At 54.8% G+C, this 22,729-nt stretch overlaps 2 protein-coding genes across 2 annotated transcripts in view; both read right to left on the bottom strand.

Annotated features, from left to right (window-relative positions):
- Positions 1-59: 59 nt before the first annotated feature.
- Positions 60-17,113, bottom strand: CSUI_000668 (rna family protein). The gene is made up of 12 exons (XM_068060899.1): positions 15,414-17,113; positions 11,720-14,545; positions 11,282-11,449; positions 10,800-10,924; positions 9,969-10,135; positions 9,337-9,645; positions 7,757-8,920; positions 5,674-7,233; positions 4,612-5,228; positions 4,017-4,171; positions 3,457-3,559; positions 60-3,092 (listed from the first exon to the last, which is right to left on the bottom strand). Exons 1-12 carry the CDS (start codon positions 16,887-16,889, stop codon positions 2,802-2,804), a joined length of 8,961 nt encoding a protein of 2,986 aa, XP_067927118.1. The 5' UTR covers positions 16,890-17,113; the 3' UTR covers positions 60-2,801.
- Positions 17,114-19,059: 1,946 nt separating this feature from the next.
- CSUI_000667 (nin one binding zn-ribbon family protein) overlaps positions 19,060-22,729 on the bottom strand; it is a 4,882-nt gene continuing 1,212 nt past the window's right edge. Inside the window, exons 1-4 of the mRNA XM_068060898.1 lie at positions 21,854-22,729; positions 21,026-21,209; positions 20,209-20,322; positions 19,060-19,696 (exon numbers count right to left, since the gene is read on the bottom strand). The exon at positions 21,854-22,729 is cut by the window's right edge and continues 1,212 nt beyond it. Coding sequence (XP_067927117.1) covers positions 19,532-19,696; positions 20,209-20,322; positions 21,026-21,209; positions 21,854-22,659 — 1,269 coding nt within the window. The 5' untranslated portion in view covers positions 22,660-22,729 and the 3' untranslated portion in view covers positions 19,060-19,531. The remainder of the gene's footprint in view (positions 19,697-20,208; positions 20,323-21,025; positions 21,210-21,853) is intronic.

Below are 22,729 nucleotides of genomic sequence, written 5' to 3'. Positions count from 1 at the left end.
ACCCGTGCAGCGCCCCGTGGAAACGAAGCCCGAGTGACCTGCCAGGTGTCACCGGAAGAGCCCTACCGACGGGTCGTGCTGATCACTCCGCTAAGAGACCCAACAACGCTTGAACAGCCCGTGCGCTGCCGACACTAAGCAAGGACAGGTGGTGCTGGATGTCAAGCAGAGAAATTCAGGAACTTATTCGGCGCTGACTTTCTCAGGAGACAACGAGCTCGGACACGTGCGCCAGGGCTACGGCGGACCTTCCAGGCCGCAGCATCAACCCAGTGCACACTTTCTCATACCTGTGCAACTCCCTCGGTAGGGCTCAGTAGTCAGTGGGAATTTGCACTGTTTGAAAGAGCAGGTTCCAGGAGTACAGCGGAGACGAGTTCGAGACCGGGCATTGGTATCAGCCGTGGTTGTTGCCGTGGAGACAGCCTGCTAGGACGGACGGCTGTTGTGAAGGCCATCATGAATGAGTACGACACGCGTTCCATTCAACCGCTGTGGACGAGCGGCTCTGTCGAGGTCTACCCCCGGGCCAGCCGGCACCATTTACGACTGGCCATACCTCCCCCGGCTGCGCTCCGCGCCGTGCCACCGGCGAGCTCCTTGCAAGCTTGCTTAGGACCCCGTGGTACAGCCTGGCTCTAAACCACAGTTGTGCTCGGCGCTTTACAGGTGTACCTTTGGGTGAGAACCCCGTAGTAGGCATGAATCCTGCAGCGCCTCGGGGGCGGTCTGCGCTGGGAACACAGGCAGTCGCATCAGGAGTAGCCCGCAGCCGGTGGCCATGCTGCAGCATGCTGCCTATGTGCGCCGTTCCTTGGCAATTAATCATACCACAACAGTGCAGCTGCAATTGCATTAGCATTCAGAGTAAGGACGAGGTTGATGCAAAAACCGAAACAGATTACCTTTGTTTGAATACAGGAACGGCGACCGGGGCGACTCCAGGAAAAACTAACGGTCGCTGAGCCCGTTACTTCAAGATGCAGCGCTGCACAGCGTCACCTGTGAAGTGGCATGGCTGCTTCGCACACACTTTCAGATGATTAGTCGGGTCGTACAAAAGGGCGAGGCCATCCCCGCACAGCTACAGATGCGACGGCGTTAGAGGCGCTTTGTGCCGTGCCTGTCAAGGCGGGTACAGGTCATGGCAGCGGTCGAAGCGAAAACAAGATCTATTCGATCAAATTGCAGTCACGCCCAAACACCATCGGGCCTTCTTTCAGCCTGGCCATAATCACCTGCCTCCCGACCGTTTTCGGAAAACCATTCCTGGCGACCATCGTGTGTCATCGGGCGAAGTCGGTTCTGCGTGTTCCTGAGATGAGGTACCCGACACACGCGCTACAGCTTTTCATCTGCAATGTGCCGTCGCGAAAGCCCGCAGAACGTACTTACACGTCCACCGACTACGACTCCGCATTCACGAAGCACCTCGTGGGACGGGGTATGGGCACATCCGTCACGGGTGGACCAGGCGCGCGGTCCTGGCTCCCGGTGTAGAGCACATCCACAATAACTCCCACGAGCGCCCTGTCTTTCACTGAGGCCCTCGGACAAAAACGTCCCACAGTTTCGGCTGGTGGGACCCCGTAGCCAGGTACACCTTGTCGCGGCAAGACTGGCCCAGCTTACGCTGGCGCTCCTGCATTCGTGAAGTGTCCTGCCGCGGTCGAATGAGAACGTCGGAAAACCGGAGGCCAGACCTGCGTGACATACGAGGTCGTGAGAACGCTTGGAGCATCGCCAAAGAAGTGTGTGACTGCCTTGGAAAACTACACGACTTCAGTACACCGTACAGAGGCCCGTATCTTGCTAATGCTGGTTTTGCACCACTCTTCTACTTCATGGTGCGCCAAAGGCGTGCTTGGGTGCCATCGAACTTCTCTCTGGGTGGTCTCTGCCCGCTGCGCTTTTGTTCAAGCGATAGTCTCAGCTGCGGCCTCACAGTAGGCCCCTTGGCTGCGCGTACCGCGAGCCTACACAGGTGCTACGCAGACACACCTCAGTTTAGCGTTTCTTCCACGATTCTGACAGATGTGTTTTCCCGTCTAGCAGGTTTGGGCTGCCAGCCCCGACATGTTCGGCGGGACTCGGCGCACCATGAAGTAGAAGAGTGGTGCAAAATCAGCATTAGCAAGATACAGACCTCTGTACGGTGTACTGAAGTCGTATAGTTTTCCAAGGCAGTCACACACTTCTTTGGCGATGCTCTAAGCGTTCTCACGACCTCGTATGTCACGAAGATCTGGCCTCCGGTTTTCCGACGTTCCGAAGTCTTTCCATCGCTTTTCATAGGTGCACCTGTCCGTCCCTGCGCAGATTTGGTGCTGGTTCCAGTACTGTTTAAGATAGTCCAGCTTGCTTCGACCCGGACAAAAACGAAGTGGCCAACACGGGGCTGGCATCAATTGTACAAAGGGGTCGGAACGTCGCCGAACAACGTCTTCCGGCCGCAGTTGTGCACACTTAAAGAAGGAGAAGCACGAACACCAGTTTGTTGAGTGCAATCGTACGTATGTGAAGAAGGAGAGATAGAAAAGGTACCGAAAAGCATTCAAGTGCAGGAGCCAGCTGTGTAGTCTTTCGATACCAAAAGAGCTTCACCCGCGGGCGACCCGGTCTCTTGTCCCGCCATTGTGAGTACGCGGGCCGAGTCGGAGGTGCTTCCCGCGAGTAGAGGTTTCCCAGGCTTCCTCCCACACCCAGCAATCCTAACGTGGGCTCCCCTTTCCGGATGCAACGCCCCGAGCCTTTGTGAACGCCAGTCGCTTCAAAACTGTCGTCGGATACGGGGTACGCGCTCAGCCTGCGAGTGCTTGTTGCTTAGTATACTCCCACACAACCATAGCACCCGTCACATGAACATTGAGGGAGCGAATCAATCCAAGCTGTGGGATCTCGACGCAGTCATCCATCAGTGCTAAGAGAGAGGCGGGCAGGCCTTCTTTCTCAGCTCCTAAGACCAAAGCAGTACGGCGAGTGAAACGGAAATCCTGAAGCATTTGTGAAGATCCCGTTTGCTCAACGCCCACTACTCTGTACCCAGCCTCCTTCAGATCCAGAAGATAGGAGGCGAGCGCGCCCACAGAAACCTGAGGCAGAAGCAGCCGAACAGTCGGGGAGAGAGCAAGGGTCACAGGGCGGGATGTGCGCGGCTGGCGGCGCAAGTTCCCACGTAATGTAACAGCGTGTGGGCACATCGCAAGCTGTTGACGCCCCGGGGAGAAGCAGCCCATTGAAACCCATACACGCCAGTCGCTAGCCGCACCCCTGAACAGCCTGCAACGTCGCCACGTGAACCTGCTACGCTAAAAAAAGGCAGCAATACCAAACTGGGTCACACCTGCGCTGTACAGACGACAGCAGCACATCATTTGGCAGCCGAGGTGGGGGCGTCCTACCACGGGCTCGTTTAACATCAGTCTTTTACAAAGGCATATACTAAAGCCGCATCACCATGTGACATGCCTGTTCTATGGGAAGCCACTGATGGGCGGAGACACCGATAGTGTTGAACTGCGGATCGGTAAGTACGTCTCGGTTGTGAATCACCAGTTTCCTGAACGCGCGAAAAGGACAGGAGACAGACAGTGATGGTGCATTCGAATCCAAGCCGCGAAACCTTGTTTCTTCTGGCAGCGGAGCGCGAACTAGTGGTTAGGCTTGATGCCCTCAGTGGACCGCCCGCTCGCTTGATCCGGAGGCGGTTACCCACCTAGCCCCCGGAGCCGTCACGCAGCAGCTGCTCCACAGCTTCAGCGAGCTGGGTAAGGAGGGTAAAAAAAAATAAAAAGCCCGACGGTATGCAAGCCAGAACGTCTGCGTCTAGTCGTTCATGACGGGATTCATAGAGACGGAGGTCTCCAAAAAAGTGCCAGAGTTGCAGAGGAGATGTAAGCCGCGACAATGCATAGAGCCCGCAGAGTCGAGACGAAGCAGTGTAGTAGTCGCGCGGCCTACAGATGCCCTCCGCCCGTACGACCTCTTGGCACCCGCCTCCGGGTGTTGCGACGTACTTGGCATCGAACACTTCGCACGTGCGCGCAAGCCCCGCCAAGTTTGGGACTTTGTCGATCAAAGAAGCGACCACGACTAGATCGCCTCTCCGTCGCAGATGACGCCTCAGGGTCTCCCGGTCGCCGCTGACATAGAGCCACGGAGACAGTCCCTCCTGGCGCAACAACGGGGCAAATCATCAGAACAGACAAAAATGGCAACGGGGGATCCTTGGGCGAAAAGACTCGTACACACTCGAATAGCGCAGTACAACGTTGTACCTCCGAAGTCTCTCTAGTCATGTTTTTGAACATAAATCTTCGACAGTACGAAACTATGCCGCGGAGAAAAACTGTCGTGCGGACCAGTGGGCAGGACCTGCCAGCTGTGTGTGCAGGCTCGGCGGCGAAAAACTCTCACGCCACGGCAATCAAGCGCACTGCACACTTCGACTCTCCCCCACGCCTGCGTGACGGGAGGAACAGGGCTGGGAGTCCCTGGCTACGTATCTTGACTCTGGGAAGTCAAGCCGCTGACACGGGAAAAAGAAACAACAAAACTACCCAAGAAATGAAACGCAAGATCATGCAGGGAACCAGGAAGCAACTAGCTCACCTCTTTCTGTCCCCCCTGGACATCCTTGTCTTCTGGAACGAATTTTCGCTGACACACAAGACTGTACTTGTTTTCCGGTTTGTCTTCGTGTGGACACGTATTGGTCGGAGCTTCCTCTCCAGTGGCGGCCACTCTGCCTGCCACGGTAACAGGTGCCGAGGGCTGGTCCTTGCTCTCAGTCGTCAGCAAGCCACCAGAATACTGTAGGTTATCACCCCCGACCGCAGCTGTAGGCAAATTTGCTCTGGGGAAAGTACTCCCTTCTGGCGTGATTTCTGCCTCACCACAGCCTTGCCGCAGCTCGGTGGAATCCCGCTGTTGCAACACTGGGGCGCCTTGGTTGCTGGAGACTGGCGCGCTCGATGTGTGTGACTGATGCCCTTGCTGCAGCGTTAGTGCCGGATCGTCTTCCTCGAGCTGACGGTGCCTCCCGTGGTACGTCATTGCCATCTCTTCCTTGATGACATCCTTCAATGCCACCGCCAGAGACCACGAAGGTCGCAAATCGAAGTCTTCCAGAACAGTCTTCGCGACAGTCAAGGCAACCTGGCCCGTAGCGGCACGGCACTCCGGAGAGTTGCCGGAGGGGACATAGAGCGAAGCCGCAACGGAGGTACCTACAGAGAACGGCGTGCAGATCCGAGCTGCCTTTACTACTGCCCCGAAGGCTGGAGAGTGTCAGATAAAAAGGACGGCCAGTCGTTAAAGAAGCAGGAGTGTCCCCCCCCCTTCCGCGTGCCGAGCCATACAGTCGGTTCAAAGAGTTCGCGTTTCTCGCTCACTTAACAACCACTATGAGCTGACCATTTTCCACAGAAGATTCCAAGCAAAGTACTCAGCAAGCCTAACGTACACGCAGTGGACTGCGATTCTTGCACGAAGCGCTAGGGCTGCGAAGCAAGTGACTGCGCGTGCGAGGAGTGACCTGACAGGCTGCGAGCCAGGGGCGCCCTATGAACGCAGAAACCTCACCTGAAAAATGACACCTTTCTTAGACGGTAGTCGCGGCCTTCGGCACGTGACTACCCTCGTGAAACGGTCCCTACGTTCCTCTTTGCTCACCTTGGCAGGCGCTTCCAAGACCAGTTTCTTCGCTATCCGGTACCGCAGGCAAGAAAGCTCCCAGAGATGCCATGAGGTTTGGTTGCCAGAGTCGGAAAACTTCTCCGCATTTCGTGCGCATCTTGTGGCACTCCTTTGCCTCCAGTAGGTGAGTGTATAGTCCCCGGAGAAGTGCGAGGCCGATCTCCTCGGAACAGTCCTGTCGTCCACGAGATGAAGTCACAGGCGGATGGCTCAACGGGACAGAGTAACCAGCCGAGTTGTCCTTGCTTCGGCCGTGCACTTGTACGCTGCTGTCCGAGTAACCGATGAGAAGTGCACTCCCCGTTCGCTCCTGCCTTCTAAGGTACTCGAATACTACATACTGAGCAACTCCGCGGCAGTACGCGGCGTTTGACGTCAGGTAGGGTACAACAGCGGCCAGCAGGTCTTGGCAAACACGGCCAAAGGCCTGCTCGCTGTGCCCGTACTTTCTTTTCACGCTGTCCGGGTTGAGAAGAAGAAACCCAGCGACAGAAAGAGCGCTAATGAGAGTCTGAGTAGGCGCGTTGAAGGATTTTAGCACCTTAACTAGAGCAGGAGCACTGTCGCTAGGCGATAGGCACAGGACTTGTACAGCCACGAGATCAAGGAAGTGACGCACATCGGCAAGCTGAGGTGCGGCAAACGCGGACCACAGCCGGAGACGCACATGAGTCCAGATGTCAGGCGAGAGGCAGGGCAAGAAAACAGAAAATGCGGCGAGAGCCTGCCACGCTCTCAACGACATCCGGTGCTGGCAGGAGTTCGGCATTGGAAGATGATGTAGCGAAGCTCGGCCTTCTGATGTTTTAATCTCTGCTGAAGTGCTAGGTGCTGCGCCGTCCCCTGTTTCCGCTTCGTCAGCAAGGGGACCAGTCGACGGAGGGAGCTCTCCATTCCCGGGTTGACAGCCCGATGAGGTAGCCACTTCCAGCAGGCAAACGTAGACTCTTGAAAGCAAGGTGCTTGCCCAGGCTTGGGCGGGTGTTTGCGGTTGTACGGCAGCCGCATTTGGTCTGCAGCATAGGTCTACTTCGGTCTCCATATATTCAAATGTGGAAGTCTGCATGCACAGACAGCCGAGGGTGTGAAAAAATGACAGAGTGAACAGCCGGACAAAAGCAGGGGTCTGTCGAAACTGGGCGACTTGAGCCGGCAGCACCATCGGGAAAAACGATTGAGGGCGGCCCGGGGCAGAGGTTTCCACACGAAAGAGAGCAGCGGGCTCAGATGAACCGAAGCACGTAACCTCGGACAAGGATGGAGAAACTTTCGTCTGCTTGAACCACCTCGAGTTCTGTCCGAAGACGTCCCCTGCTGTAGCAGACGCGCCGTCGAGAAGAACGTATTCCCGGTGCAACAAAATTTCTGTCAGCAGCTCGATATACGCCTGGGGTAGAGGGCGACCCGAACCTGCGGCGCAGAAGGACATGTGAACGCCTTGCAGGCCGCCCCGATCCGTCACTGCAGGAAGTTGCCAGTCAGAAAGAAGGCTCTCTCGATTGATGCCCGTGAGCAAAATTGATGATAGAAGAGGAACTGAAGGCCAACCCAGAAAAGAACCGATTGCTCGCAAAATGTCGCTTCCGGTGCATGAACGCGACTGCCAGACAAGCGCGCACTTGGGCCGGTGAAAGCCCTAAAGATAACAAGACTTATCTCTTTCATTATTTCTACAGCTGGTCCAAACGCGCTTTTGTCTTCACGAACAACCCGCAATTCTTTGCACGCTGGAACCTTTAGTGTTCGAAAACGCAAGCCCCACGCGAGTTGCAGACATTGCAAATGCGCCTACAGGAATGGTATGAAGAAACATCGTTCACAAATAGTGGTGCCGAAACGCTCTTCGGCAGCCCACACGACCCCAGCAACGAAAACCCTACTGTAGAAAGACAAGTCCTCAGGTTGTCTTTCCTGGAATGGCAGAAGTGCGGGGTGCACGTGGCAGAGTTGCTTTCTCCGTCAGAGCGAGCTCACTGCTCTAAACACTGCCACAAACCGAACCCTGCTTCACATTTTCGACGCTCGCGGAAACATGTGCGCTGACTTAGGAGTGACTTACTAACAATGGACCGGGACACGGCAAGATGGGACCGACCCAAATGGAGCAAAGACTTCACGAAGTCGTACACAAACAGACCACGACTTGCGCCGAGATCCGGGTTCGGCGTATTGTCTTTCTCCTGGCTCTCGGGGGAGGTGCGATGTCCTAACAGTCGACCGTAAAGCGCCTCAGCTTCAAGCATCAGTGGGTCGGTCATGGCGCAGCACACCTCTCGTATAGCGTCGAGCGGAAGCGACGTTTCTCCTCTGTCGACAATGATGCTCATGCTTTGTTCTGTGAAGTCTGTTAACAACTCGTAGACGCCGCCGTCACTACGGTCCTGATGGACCTTCATTTCGATTGAGAAACCTGGGTCACGATTTCCCAGAACCGGAGGGCCGCGCCGCGGAGGCGCGTCATGTGCGGTAGTGACCCTTTCAGAGAAAACGACGTCCTCGCTACGGAAAACCAGTAACCGAGGCAGCAGCAGAACAGGCAGGCTGAATTGCCGAATGACACGATAAAGGCCTGCCACCGCACTAGGGTGACTGTTCCCTGCTTCTGCCAAAAGCCCTAAGGCGACAACTCCACACGCTGACACCGCAGGAAACACTCGCGACGAAATCAAAGAGTAACTTTCAGGATCACTGCGCTCAAGGTCCAGAGCGCGTGCTTCGAGACTTGCGAACAGCTGAGGGGGCAGGTTACACAAGTCTCCAAAAAGAGCCTTTTGTTGTGCTGAACTGCCGCGAGGCTCTGATCTTGTGACCGGAGACACCACACGGTCTGGTCCCATAGTAAAGACCTGTGCGAGCGGTTGGGTTTCTGTCTCCTGGAAGCCGCTCTGGAACCGCATTTCGCTGTGTACTGCAGTGCGAAGAAACGTTGGAGACGATCTGCAGACTGCGTCCATCAACGCTACCCTCGCCCTGTGAAACGTTGCGACAATCGACGGCCACGCGGAAAAAGACCCCGACTCCGTAACTGTAAACAAGGACGAAAACGCGCAGACATCCTCATCAATATCGCTTCCGTCTGGCGGATGCAAGAGCACCGGCACCGCTACGGGTGACAGAGATGAAACCGATAGAGCGGCAAGCTGCGGAGGATTCGACCGGGAAGCAGCTGCAAAAAAAAGACATCCGCAACGCAAGCCTTCTGTCCCACTATTGTGGAAAAAACCTCGGAGAAAGTGGGACAACCCTAGAAACTGGAATACAAAGCCGAGAACTACAAGTCGCAGACACAAGATTGCTGAATGATAATTAGTAGAAGGCTTGCGGGAGTGAGCCTACCTGCGGAAGACTCCCTTGCTTAGCCAGAGATGTTTTTCTCAACCCTCTGGAACGTGGAGACTTCGGGTTCGAGACACCCGACTACACGCGAATCTACAAGGTCTCCACAGTTTTCCGGTCGACACGCCGAGCGGCGTAGTCCATGTGCTCCACATAGGAGACACGGCATCAGCGGTGACACCAAAGGGGTCGATATCTGCCCCCTGAACCGTCGAAATTGCTATCGAACAGAACGAGGCAAGCAAACAGCATCTTCTACTGTGCAGCAGATTTCCCTTCCCACTGTCCAGCTTCGTGACGAACCTCTCGCTCCTGCCGAGGTGTGGGACAGCTTTCCTTCCTCCGGTAAAGCCTCTACGGTCGTCGCCGCGCTAAGTCTGTCAACCACGCCGGGAGATTCGAGCTGCTGTTTGGCGACTACGGCTCGGTTGATCGAGCAAAGAAAAGCACCAAGGAAAAGCCGCCACGACCGTGCACTTACGGCGGCCATGTCCGTACCAGAACCAGCGCTCACCGGCAGTCTGCAGTCTGCCTGAGCTGTCTTGCGTTGGTAAGAACGCGGGACCGCCGCCGAAAGGAGACATAACGCAGCAGCAACAAGGAGGACTTGGCCTGAATGCCCGACAAAAAGAGTGTAGCGGTTGAAAATTGCGGACAAGGAAACTGATGGAGCGACTTGCATCCCCCACGAAAATAGCCCGCCTGTTTCGGAAAAAAGTGGCAGCTGTCCTTCACTCACAGCCCGTAGCAAAACTCAAAACACGGGCGAAGTCTGCAGGATGTTAGGGCCACAGGTTGGTAGCGAAGGCCTGGAGTAGCAGCCCTCGGAACACAAGCCACGAATCCGAAGATGCACCGTGTCCGACAATAGACGCTCACTGAAGCTACATACTGCTGAAGTGTCGGGAAGATGATTTCAGCTCTCGGTAACTTACTTGGATGCGTCTGCAACGATGGCTGGACTCCCCATGCCTGGACTATTTCTTCGCAACGGTTTATCAGAACAGCCGTGCAATTCACCCCGCCACCAGACTTCAACAAAAGGCAGAAGGACCGCAGGCAGGAGGTATACGCTGACAGATTGGCGCAGAGAGCCTCAGCGCTGCGGGAGATCAAATGAGCGCACAGAACCACAATGAAACGCTCGCCGGCCCTGTCTACGGGGAGATATATTCCACCGAATGTATGCCTGAAATTCACTACTACCTTTGAGCAGATCCAGACGCTCAACTGGGCGCGACAGACGAAATTTTGCGTAGGCGTCCAAGGAGTACGAATCCAGTGTCACGAAGTCCAAGCAGCCACGGAGGGTACAGATACAAAAGAAAGCTGTGCACTGATGAGACGCAAGAAAAGAACAAGTCCGCTGTGGTACGTCAAACAAACTATACGACCAACGCGGGCAAGCACTGGGAGCAGACAGACCCTCTCTCCCGCATGCGGATCATCTGAATCGTCTGCTCCGGTAGGCTGCGAGAGATGCCGAAAGAAATCTGACAGCAGAGTTTGTCAGCCCGCGGAAACTTCACGTTCACGAGCAAGGCGAACTACGGCACTGAGCGCCAGTTGCGAGAGGCGCGTTGCTGCTCAACGCTTAAGACTGACGAGGAAAGAGCAGACGAACGGAGCTCTGGGATACAAAAGCACACCCTAACCGGTACACTCCTGCGCTGACTCGCATAAAAATGATTGCATAACAGGCGTCAAAGGATTCTGGGTCGGGGCGTTGTGAGTCAAGCAAAGTTGTTGGTGCTCGACGCCCTTACCTGAAAGCACTGTTCGGCGCGTCCAGCAGCACTCTACTTTCGCCCTTCGCGGCTGCTGAGGTAGCATGTCTCCGGAAGCTGTCTATGTGTGCAAGGACGTAGTTTGTAACTTCGCCAGCCAGAAGCTGATAAGAAAGGGCGACAAGAGACAGCAAAAGTCCTCCTCACATCAGTATTCGGGACGAGAGAATGGCGGCGAGAAGCATGATAAGCGTCCACGACAAATTAGATATCCGCTCGAGATCCAGACTGCCTGCAAGCGAAGTAACGCTCGCACACGGGAGCTGTAGCTCTCAGACAAATCCAAGTCGTAGCACTGACTGAATTCGGAGAGGGTCGTGGGTACTGATTGAAGCCCCCAACGCATAAGCCGACACCGTGTACGAGTCCTTACGAGAAAGCAAGTGATGTTCCAACAGGCGCCAGCAGTGCTCTGCAAGGCCATCAACGTGGCGTCTGGACAGGAAGAGTCGTTGCCCTACCGGAAGCTGTCGGTCGAAGCCTGGATGCAGACTGGATGGAGAACTGGCGCAGCACGACCGCAGAAAGGCAGCAAGAGCCGCAAGCTTTGACCGGACCGCCAGCGGCTCCAACAGGGGGCGTGAATAGACGCGAAGAACCTGCGGAGCAAGAAGAAGCTCGGACGCTTCCTGAACGCGCAGAGAGAATCACAACAAATCCAAGGTCTCCGGGCAGAGCTTGCAGCTTGTACCACATGACCGAGGGGATCCCAAGCAATCTCAGAAGCCGTAGAAGTTCTGCACCCTGGTGCCTTGGCCACGCTCTTCGATGCGATTCTCTTGCTGCGGTGAAGCCCGGTAGCGACGATAGAGGATGTGCGAAAGATTCACACAGCTATCGAAAAAAGCACCAAACTGGAACTCCCTCGCTACGCTGTAACAGCACAGGGCAAAACGTACTTTCATCAGCGAGTAGGGCTCCAGAACCCGGGACAACTCCGCAGCCCTCAGCCAGCCCGTCGCCACCTTCTCACTGAGTGCACTCTTATGCTCCCGAAGGCACAGCAGCTCGTCTTCCAGGGCTCCCGTTTCGCCGCTGGACTGAACTTCGTCTTCGAGTAGAACTCGGAAGAGTCCTATAAAAATCCGTTTGAAGGCTGTCGGTTCAGGAAACAGCGCAAGAAGCAACTGGAGCCCGAGTGTCCGCCATCCCCTGGAAGCGCAACGTAAGGAAGAACGCTCAGAGTCGTGTCCGGGTTTCTCCTTTTTCTCCTGTCCGTTCAGGTGCGAGCTTCCACCCGCTACTGCTTCCTCTGCCTCTACTACAAGTAGCGGTTCTGTCAAGCCAGCCTGGCAATCTGCTAACAGCAGTGCCACGTCAAGAGCGCTGAGGGCGCCGGGCTGAGCATGTGTTACGACAGTGCGCAGCAGCTGCCGTAGCAGCCTCCCTCTCAGAGGTGCCGGCATGTGCTGTAAAAGCTGAAGCAGCAGTTTCACGAGGTCCGGGGCAGAACGCCTCGACAAACCCCGAGCCAGTGCAAAGTGGTTTCGGCTTGCGGAGTCGCTTGGCGCAACATCTGCCCGGGGAGGCTTATCTGTCCCCAAAGAGGCAAAAGCTAGACAGGAAGAATTGCTCGGGTTCTGCTCCGCCGTGACGCCGATCGGCTGTACCGGGTTTCCCAAAGTGTCAAGGGAATTCAGGGCATCAAACCACACCCTGAAAGGCGTGTACGTCAGGTTACACGCACTCGCAGCTGACACGAAATCTCCAACACTTGCCTCTGCAGCTGCTTCAAGTGACTGGGGGGATAACGCAACAAAAAAATGTCGGATGTCCTCTTCTTCGTCCAAGCCGAAGGGCGAGAAGGATGCGGACGCCCCGGAGTCGTCTTTAAGGAGCGCGTACTGGCCGGAGGTTGCAGGAGCCCCTTCACCGAACAATGGGAAGGCCTGGAATTCTTCGCGGCCTGACTTGCCTTTTGCAATTAGTTTTCCATCGACCACTGGAAAGTTGAAGTGCAGGCTTGTGCCCGGATCAAAGCTCCTTCCGCCAACCCGACAGCCATCGTAGGAGGCCCTGACTACGTACTGAAGGACAATAGATGCTCGCACGAATTCACGGACAAGACTCTCGACAAAGTGGCTATCGCTGCTCCGAGAGTAAAGACAGGAGGAAGAGAGCTTCGGAAGAAGGGTGGATAGGAAAAACTGCCACCTCAAACACAACAACAGTGGCGGCCCCCGTTTTTCTTCCTGTCCCTTCGCACCTTCACACGAGACAACAGCAGCCGCGTACGCAGCTTCGGCAGCCAAGTTCTCGCGCCCGTTCCAAGCAGTCACAACCGTAGTCGCTGCGGGGGCTCCGCAGTTAACCGAAGGTGACCGGACGCTGCTGCCCTGCTTCGTGCCTTCAGGCTCGCGCAGATGTTTGCCGCCAGCTGAGAGAAAGCACTGCAAGACGGTACTTCCCCGTGCATCGTCGACACACATAGACAAAAATGCAAGGAGCAGTGATCGCGTCAGTAGGCCGTTGTCATGTGTTAAAATCCGCTGAAGAATGATTTCCACCCAGAGCGGTTGCAAAATCAAAAACGAGCTTCTGTTCACACCGGAAAGCCTTGCCTTTCGGAGCAGTGCCCAGTCAGTATTCGACGAGGACCCGTCTCCCACTTCCTCTGGGTGTGCTTTGCCTCTGTCCCCGCCGTCGCGAAAAACGTCGAGTGTTTGCCCTTGTCCCTGCGAGGGACTTTCTACTTCAACGGACTGAAGCGCGACTTTGGAAGCGAGTACGCAGAGTCTACGCATGTGTTGCCACTGCTGCTTGACTAGGTGCTGCGAAAAGTCCTCTAAAGCCTCCAGCAACTGCATAAAGCAGCGCCAGCCCGTCTCCTGATCTGTGGGAGACAGCCCCGACGTACGAAGTTCTTCCGCAAAGTGAGACAGTCTGCAGTTGGCTTCACTCGCCGATACGTCGCTTGCACCATCCATCCCTCTTCCCGCCTCTCCCGTTTTCTTTACACCGCGGCACTTGCGACTTGTAGCGCTCCTCATTAGCAGCTGTGTGAGCAGCGGTTGTTGCACCTGCTGCTGGACCCACTTCAGCAAGTGCCGCGCTCTTTTACGCGTCACAGGCAACGCGTCCACCAAACCTGACAATAACCACACCCATCTCCTGTCTTCCACTGCTGGTTCCTGGTTCTCCACAACGTGCCACTCCTGTTCCGGTTCTGTCGCGGCGTGGCCTTCTGTGACGACATCCGGACCTTCGGAATCTCTGCCCTCAAACACTTTCCCCGGTTGGGAAGGGACTGTCTTTTCTGATGGCGTTTCACCAACTGACGAGCCCATGCTATCGGGTTCTGCATCTCTCCTGCTATAGTGGGCTGCCACCAGACTGGGACTATCGCGTGCGGAAAAGGCAAAAACGAGATCGGGGAAGCGCACTGCCAAATCATATGCATCTGCTCGGTGTAGAAGAGCGTCGGATTTCGTCCGGAAAGCGTCACTTTGGACCGAGAAAGGACGGCATGGAGTGCGTCCGCTGACGACCTCTTGTGAAGTTGAGTGCTCCGTACGTTCCCCGGTGAGCGCCTCCTTGGGATCATCCAGTATGGTGGAAATCACGGAAAGAAGAAAGAGATGCGCTCGATGGGAGGGGAGACCGCGACGCACGACGTGAGGAAGGACGAGGCCGTACAAACACTGTCGATGAGCCTGGAAGGTCGGCAGCGTGCACAGTTCGTGAAGGACTGGAAGAAGGTGAAGGGAGAGCTTGCAGAGCTCGTCCTGAAAAGCATGAACCAAGCAGAAGAAGCCACCTCCTATCCACAAGACAACAACGCGCGCGACAAGCCAAGCGGCTCATGACATATGAAGGACAAAGAAACCAAAAAAGAGAATACTACAGCACCTTCGTGAGATGTCCTAGTCTTCTCTTATGGCATTCAGCCCACTCGCAGAAGACACGGGTAACCCTCTGAAAAACTGCCACTGCTAGGGACTGTGTCCCGCCGAAGTGGTCCAGACAACAAGAAGGCACAGTGGAAGAACAGACGCTGCCGTTGCGTGTGGACCGTTCGAGGTGGCTCCTGCGCGACGCCTGTTGCAGTTATGACGGCAGGCGCTTGCGTTTAGGTTGACTACACAGACCCGATTTACCCCACAGTAACCGGAAGAGGAGAAACTCTAGCTATTGGAAAACATTTGTTGTCTGTCCGCTGCGGCCACACAACGCGCCTTAGTGTAGAAACTCATGAGTACAGATTCACCCTCGGACACAAGAGGAACCTACAGCTGGCCGTCCACAAATGTCAACCGACTCTTCACCAAAGACCACACGGGGGCCCGCATGTGCCAAAAAGCTTTCTCAAGACATTTACGTTGTAGGATAAACACACTTTCAGACCACAGGACCGGACAGTATCGATGCGTAATACGCGAGCTGGAGCAGAGGTTGTACTGCAGTCTCGCCCCAGGTAAGAAGCACTTGCAGAACCCGATGTGTGTCACGGACAAACTTACAATGCAGCATTCCCATTTATGTAGGAGCCTGTAACACCTCAGGAGCACAAACGTGTTCCTACTGGGCAACCGTGAAACTCCTGCCGTGGCAACTAGAGAAGCTCTTCTGCAAACGGTCGAAAGAAGTCCTCACCTTTTCATTTCGCTGCCAAAGGACAGTAAGCCAGCAGTCCAGGAGAACAACAGCAGCGTGGACATCCAAGGCTGTGTGTTCTGGGTCCGCCTTCGTATCTTTGAAGAGATTCTCTTTTCTTCCTATGTCAGCTCTCGTTTCAAACGACCCTGCCCCCTGGGCTAAGAGAGGACGGGTAAGGGAGGCGGCAGTCTTCTCCCGCTCTTCTGCGTCCTGTAAGCCCAGTTCTTCCTTCTCTGTTCCAGACCTACGGCGGTCTACAGCGACCAGAAACTCATGTAAAACCCAATGTGACCCCACGGAAACGTCACAGGTGGCAATCACACTCTTACGTGTCGCTTTCTTGTTGAGAAAGCACCGGGAAGAACTGGCCTGCGAATGGCAATCACCAGGCTGGTAGGTAGACGAGCAATGAGGAAACGAACAAAGAAATAAACCAGTCACAAGAGCTTCTGTCGCACTCCTCAGTGCCGTATGACGATCTTGATCGCTGGGCTTCGACGCCCCCCAGTCCGCCCTTTGTGCCTCTTCCACTTCGTGAACCTCCTCGTTGAAAGAAAGCTCTAGGCTCGCATGTTGTTTTGCCGGGCAAGAGCCGTTTCTGAAGTCTTTAGGGCCTCCCCGTTTGGTGCTTTTCTGCGTCTGCTTTTCTGCTCTCTTAGCTTTCTTCTCTGCCTTGCTAATTCTCGTTGAGGACGAGCTTTCTGATGAAAGGGAGCTTACCAAAAGCCATAGAGAAAGACACGCCTCGCAGGCTAAAGAACAGGACAATGAAGACCGGCCACCCGGAAATCGGTCAGGCGCCGAGGCGGAAGAAAGATAGCCACGAATCCGCTGGCACGGAGTGGATGAAGCAGTGGAAAAAGACGGAGACGGAGAAGAAGGAGAGACATGTAGAACGGAGGGCATCTCGCCTGCAGGAGACCCCGGGATACTAGACTGAAGAACAAACGCACAGCAGAGGAACGATTCGAGGAGAGACTTCATGGCCTCAAGCAACTGAATAAGGACGGGCAGATCTAGACAGGCCGTGGCGCGAGAACGTGGACAGCCTTCCGAGTGGAGTAACGACCCGCATGAACACTCTGCCGACGTCGGTGCTGTATGTCTAGTTGCAGTACCCGTGCGACAGGTGCTGAGCTTGTGTGCCGTATCACGAAGAAATATAGAAAGCTGAGAACACAAACTTGCTTTGCAGTGTTCTGTAGAGACAAACAAACGAGCTGCCGGAGGCGTGCTCGAAGTTGACCCGGGACCAGCATTGTCGTGTGGGAGGCCACCTGTCCTTGTTGTAACCGTGCCGGTCGTAGCTAACTGAGAAACATATGCCTCTAGAAGAGGCCTGGCCCTAGCTGGGGGGATAGAAAGATGCGCCAGCTGGGAACAAAAAGACACCAGGGAGCAGACAGGAGAAGATAGATCCTCAGAAGGTGACCCCGGGCGAGAAAATGAAGGAGTCATACCGGATGCAGCCATCTCTGGGAAGTGTTTTTGTATACCAACGTAACGGGACCGAGAAGAACAAGGATCGGGTCACGTAAAACGGATGCTGGCTAGTTCTCCAGTGGCCACAACTCAGGCCGCTTTATAGAGTTTCGCAGCGACCGGGACCCGCACACGGACGGAAGAAAATGTCTTTCTTCGCAGTGAGAGACAGAGCGAAACAGTTTCTGGAGCGCCGGAAAGAGGCGTGTGCCGACAGCTGGAGGTTGAGAATAATTTGTTGGTTTACGTTCAAGGGCGGACGAAGAGGGCTGCGCCCATGTCCCATGTCTTCCGAGCCAGATATGGGATCTCGAGTCGCTTGCATGCAAGAAGTCAAGTACCCGAGCATCGACGGAGAAACACGGTACAATCGACTCACGAACTAATCCAACTCCCAGCGGAAGCGGCGGCATGGCCAAAAGGATCAGTTTTTACCTGCGCATCTATTTAGATTCTTTTGCTTGAGTTGCTAGAAGGGGCACATGAAGCAGGCAGTACCATGGTTGACCCTAGCAATCTAACAATGCAGCTAGCATTAGGGGGGGAAACCCCCCCCATCGAGATCTGGAGCTCCTCTCCGTGTTGCATGCCCCTCAGATGAAGTTTATGAATAATCCTGTCACGGCCACTACTCCTGGTACAACAGCTTCAATAAGGCTACATCCAGATAGAGTGTCTCCCTTGTAGCAAGAAGTATGATCAGTAGTGCTCCGTTTAGCAGAATGACCTCACCCTTAAAGAGTATTGAATAAGCTTGACGTCGCAGCATACTGAGAAACGTGTTTTCGCATGCTCAAGGCCTGCCTCCCGCTTGGTCCCTCGGTTCAGGTTCCGAAGTCCTTTGTTTACAGTTCTGTGCCGCTAGGTGATGACGCGCACCCCGCTGAATTTAGGAGGAGTGAGCAAGCAAGTGTCAGCTCGTATCAAGCTGTCGGATCCGAATATTCCGTGTTTCGAGTACCGTGATGTATTACATCATCTCAGTCGAACAGTTTAATCGTTGTACCTGACTTCTGTGTACAGAAAGGACCTCTACGTGCAATGTTATTACGATACATTGTCCGGCAATGACCATGTTCATGCCTGCTAAGACAATACGGCAACTTCTTGCGAGCTCCAGGCGTCACTTTCGTCGAACTACCTCAATACTAGGTGCCTAGGACCTTCGGCTTCGATCTCCGTTCTTCAGAGTGTAGCCTCCGCGTTTGGAGGTGGTACGCATTGGACAACGTATCCGCCTGTACGCGCTAGTACGACCGCGAATACCAACAATCCACTGACTGCGTCACTGAAGGTTTAGGTGTCCTACGTGCAGCTAGTTTTCTTGTTTTTATTGATTCTCTTAGCACATATACATCTTTCAAACACGCAGAGCTGTGCTTACAGAGCAAACATCTTGTATGTCCGAGCCACTGCGCTTCACGCCTAGCACGTGAAGTGGAACCCCTCCTGTCCCAGGAGCTTTGGAAACGCTGGAAACTTAGTGAAGTTTTTCTAGGATCCAGACACAGGAAAGCTGTGATCCTGTGGATCCAGATGTTGGTTGATTGTATCAACATTCAGTCTGATAGTCCGACATGCTAAAGCGTATTCTCCCTGGTTCAGGTGTTACACACAGACTCTGTCTATTTAGGCGGCCTCAATACTAAGTGCAGTCACAGGGACACTTTTTAGACAATATCTTCATACGGGGGGCACTCACCGCGAACAATAGAACAGTCACGTTTAACCAAGCTGGCGCAGACTCGCGTGTACTCGCTCTAAAAAGGTACCAAACACGCAGCCCGGCTAGACAACGCAGTCGCAGGAAAAATAACCAGCGCCTTCCATCTATTGTGCGGGAGGACCACCAGTGAACACAACTCTCCAAGTGGGAGGCGACTAGCAACGCAGCAGACTCGCTACCACAGCCCCACAAGCCTGACACCACGCTTGATCACTTCCATTGCTCTCTGTACTCTAGCCACCACTCGTACAGCTCCTGTCCCGGTTGAGGGACCCTGGAGACCTCCCCTTCGTTATGGACTAAAGCGCCGGCGGCTTCGGAAGCCAGTCGGTGTTACGCACTACGACGGAAGCTCGGTTCGAAGAGAAACTGTCTCTTCACTAACCGACAAGACGTTCACAGAGAAAAACGCATTCAGATTCTGTACTCAAAATGTCGTCTCGATCCCTCTCAGCTGTGCCAACCTACCGCGCGACACGGGACGCATGATGTATATCGCCGAGACAACCGTTCTTGAAGCGCCGAGGTGCGACGCTTGAGGAAGCTGGGGAACGGGGCTTGCTACCAACTCACAGGACACCGACGCAGCTGGCTTAGAAAAAACAGGTGCTGCAAAAGCACAATTATCATGAAAAAAATCACGGTCCGGGTCAATGAGGAACCGGAACCATGTTGCACGGGTGCCGCTTTAACGGAAAAGCGACTGCTTTCTAGCGTGGAACCCCCTCACAACCACCCTGGCGTACCCCCTCTGTATCACCACCGACGTGCGGCAAGAGCAGAGCCCTGTATGACTGGAAGCCCAAGAAGTCGGAATCCCACGACGTGCCGGACTGGGCTTTTCAACGAAGAATGTAGAAATTAGTTTGGAGAACCGCGTCGCCTGCGGTAAGCAGTGCTGTCCTGCTTATTTCCTCTTGCTCCGAGCATGGCTCTTCACCCAGCGGTTGCTGTTCGGGTTTCCTGGACCAAGGCCTACCACCACCCTCGGTGCGTGTGTCCCCGCCACCAGCTTTCCTGTTCGTGTCCGGGCGCGCACATGCCAGGATGACGCCGCATCGAAGACACAGTCCTGCGTACACAGTAAAAGCATGTAAATCGTTCGCAGAGCTTCAGGGGAGAGGAGCGCCGCACAAAACAACGCAAAGGAAACAAAGTACCCTATCGTGTAGTGCTTGCCACAGACAACGGGCGTGGGCACATACTACGTGCACGGCTAGATGTAGCACGGAATGCCGGATGAACCAAACTGAGTGCTTCGATTTGAGTGACCTGAAGGGGCTGTCGACTGGAGAACTGCCACGTGGTGCCGCCGTGCAAACGAATCCACAGAAACCTGCTAATCCGTCCTGGCTCGGTATCACTCCTGGAAACTGCATGCACATAGCCAGCGAGCACTACAACCAGAAACACTCCACGAAGGGCGGCACCTGGGAAGCTCGTCCAGCTCTGCACAGATTCTGCTCATACAACGGTTCCACAGGCAACGCACGAACGCTGGGTCTCGCAGCCTACAATACAGGCACAACAGCGGTAACATATGAGCGATGTCCTGAAGTGCATCTGGCCGAGCGCTCCTCTTACGTCGCTGAATGGGTTGTGAGCCGAGTTCTCTTTTTCCCAGAGACGTTGCTGGTGTCGAAGCATCCGATCTCTACCCCCCAGCATAAGCTGATCTTCCGCCAGAATCAACTGTTTCTGTCAGAAACAAAAAACGCAAATCGATAAAAAGAAGAAAGAGAAGCTGATCTCCGCCTGTTCTCTGAACGCTGTCGGAAGTGGGTCTCTTGCTGGAAACCCAGTGAAAAAAAGGAAAAGGCAAGTCGGGTATTACACAGCGCAAGTGGAACTGCACGTGCATCAGGCACGTCCACCTTCTTCAAGCCGAAAACCTGCTTCTGCTCCTCCGTGATATACTTGGGGACTCTCGAGAACGCAATACAACCTGCGCGCAAACCGTACCTGACCCCCGGGCATATGCTTCGGGCAGCGCCGACGCATGCACAGCGAGGATGGCAGGCCCGCTGGTGCACGAACAGGCTAATCCGCTTTGCGATGAGGTTTAGGTGCAAAACGATTACTCCGCAGTTCTACTATCACAAGGAACTGAGGCTCTTTCTCTAGCGTTAGTCGCCGATATGCAGGGGGTGGCATCTCCGGCTGAGGACCCGACCGCACAACGGACATAGTAGATATACATGGCGAGCGACATGAAACCAGGTGACCCAGCAGGTTTCCGAATGCATCCTTTCCCCACCCTTCCGCCGCTGCCTTCCTGAAATGGAGGTTCCCGGTAAAATCCGAAGACGTTCTTGGCGGAGACGGCAGTCCACCAAAGTTTGGTCATATATACCCTGAAACCAACCCGTTTCACGGTGCTCCTCGAATCACCCACGCTTACCTCATGCCTCCCGCCCCGAGGCTTCGGAAGAGAGTGAATGTTCCCTCTAGTCGACTTCTTCTTCCTGTTGTCATGTACAACAAGACCATCATCAGTGAGGGTCACAGGGACTCGATCGACGGCGTGCTGGCCGCACTTCTCACAGAAAAGACGAGTCACCTCCCGGCTCACAAAGTGGCAGGCCCTGAGACCACCAAACAAAGAGACCGACCCCGCGGAACAGCCTCGTCAAAGAAAAAAGGCTCAGGTCAGAACGTGCAGACCAGCAAAACTGATTCAGCTCCCCGTGCAGATGTGTTCTACATTTACCTCTAAGAGACAGAACACGAGATACCCTACGTCGAGGTCCCACCGCGAACGCCGGCCCTCGTGCAATGGGTTGACAGGCCTAGCCACTGACAGAGAATCTGCATGTAGACCGCTACCCGGACGTGACTTGTTCTTTCGTATGAAAAAAAGTAGAGTAGCCAGCGACAGAAAGCGACCGGGACAAGAGCCCATCCACGTACACAGTATGCGCCTCAGGGCTGGGCTATGTGTACAGGGGTTTGAGTAGAGCCGTCAGGCAGGGATGCAAATACACGTCGAGAATTTCTCACGAGTTTCATGCAGGTACACATCTACGATAGTCGAGCCCGAACAGATACACGCACCACCCTCTAGAGACCGCGTATATAATTGCACCTGAAACCTCTCTTATCCACACGGGCCACGTACAGGCTCGCAGAATGAGGGAGCTCCCCTGCTCGTTGTGAGTCCACTGTGTACACTGTCAAACATGACAGAGCACAGAAAAGATTCAGGAAAGCGCAGAGTGTGTAGACATACCGGCATATGAGAGCCCAAGACTTGACAGATCGGACGGCGAGCCCGTCAATAGTAACGACATCGAGGCCCATCTGAAGCAAGACGTTTTGAACTGAGTAATCCGTGGTCATGCATGCAACAAGCGCTTCTTCCTTCCTTCCGGCAGAAACTCCCTCCACTTCCCGCTTGAACCTCGAGAGGTTTTCACTTGTAATCCACACACCCTCTCTGTCATCGTCATCACCGACAACGTCTACAATCTCCCGAGTCTCAGCTACCCCCATGTCAACAATGCTGCCAGCAGGCACGGCTACCGAGCCTTCATCAGCCGGAGGCGCCTTGTCTTTCCCACTTGGAAACTCTGTTGTTTCCTCCGCGCTGATGCCGTCTCTTTCAGCGACTCCGGTGCACTCCCGTTTCTCATGCCGTCTGTCTTGCTCCTCTCGTTCCTTCTCACCTTCAGTTAACATACTTGCTTTGTCTTCTGCAGCGCCAGCAAAGCTTGAGTCATCTTGGTCTTCGGCACTCGAATCGGAAACTGTGCCATCCCCGGTTTCTCCCTTCCCTTCGGAGGTGTCTCTGTCGCTCCCTGAACTCTTGCTACAGCCCCACCAGCCACTATCCCACGTCTCTGTCGGTGCGGAGGTCTCCCGGACAACAGTGGGCTCCAAAGGCTTCGTGCGGAGTTTCTCTACTCTTCCGGTGCGTCTCTGGAGCATGTATGTCAGGGCAATCACATCTAAATCGGTGCCACTAAGGACTCCAAGGTCTCCTGTCATACTAGCGAACTTCCGAGCCCAGCGCTTATCCTGCTCAGTAGCCGCCATAACTGTTGGAAGTTCGCACTCCGGATGTAGCCACGTGACTCCTGCAATGTGGGCCCGAGCCCGAGCATCC

This window comes from Cystoisospora suis (genome assembly GCF_002600585.1).
Source record: "Cystoisospora suis strain Wien I chromosome Unknown contig_262, whole genome shotgun sequence".
Classification (NCBI taxonomy): Eukaryota; Apicomplexa; class Conoidasida; order Eucoccidiorida; family Sarcocystidae; genus Cystoisospora; species Cystoisospora suis.
Note: the sequence above shows the minus strand (reverse complement) of the source record. Positions and strands in the feature narration are given on the sequence as shown.

Excerpts from the sequence above, each read along its gene's own strand:
- CSUI_000668 (XM_068060899.1), bottom strand. The coding sequence starts at position 16,889 with ATGGCTGCATCCGGTATGACTCCTTCATTTTCTCGCCCGGGGTCACCT. Across the intron at positions 14,546-15,413 it reads TTTGGCAGCGAAATGAAAAG|GACGAGCTCTGCAAGCTCTC; the intron begins GTGAGGACTTCT and ends CATGCTTTTCAG. Across the intron at positions 3,093-3,456 it reads TAGAACAGGCATGTCACATG|GTTTCTGTGGGCGCGCTCGC; the intron begins GTGATGCGGCTT and ends CTTCTGCCTCAG.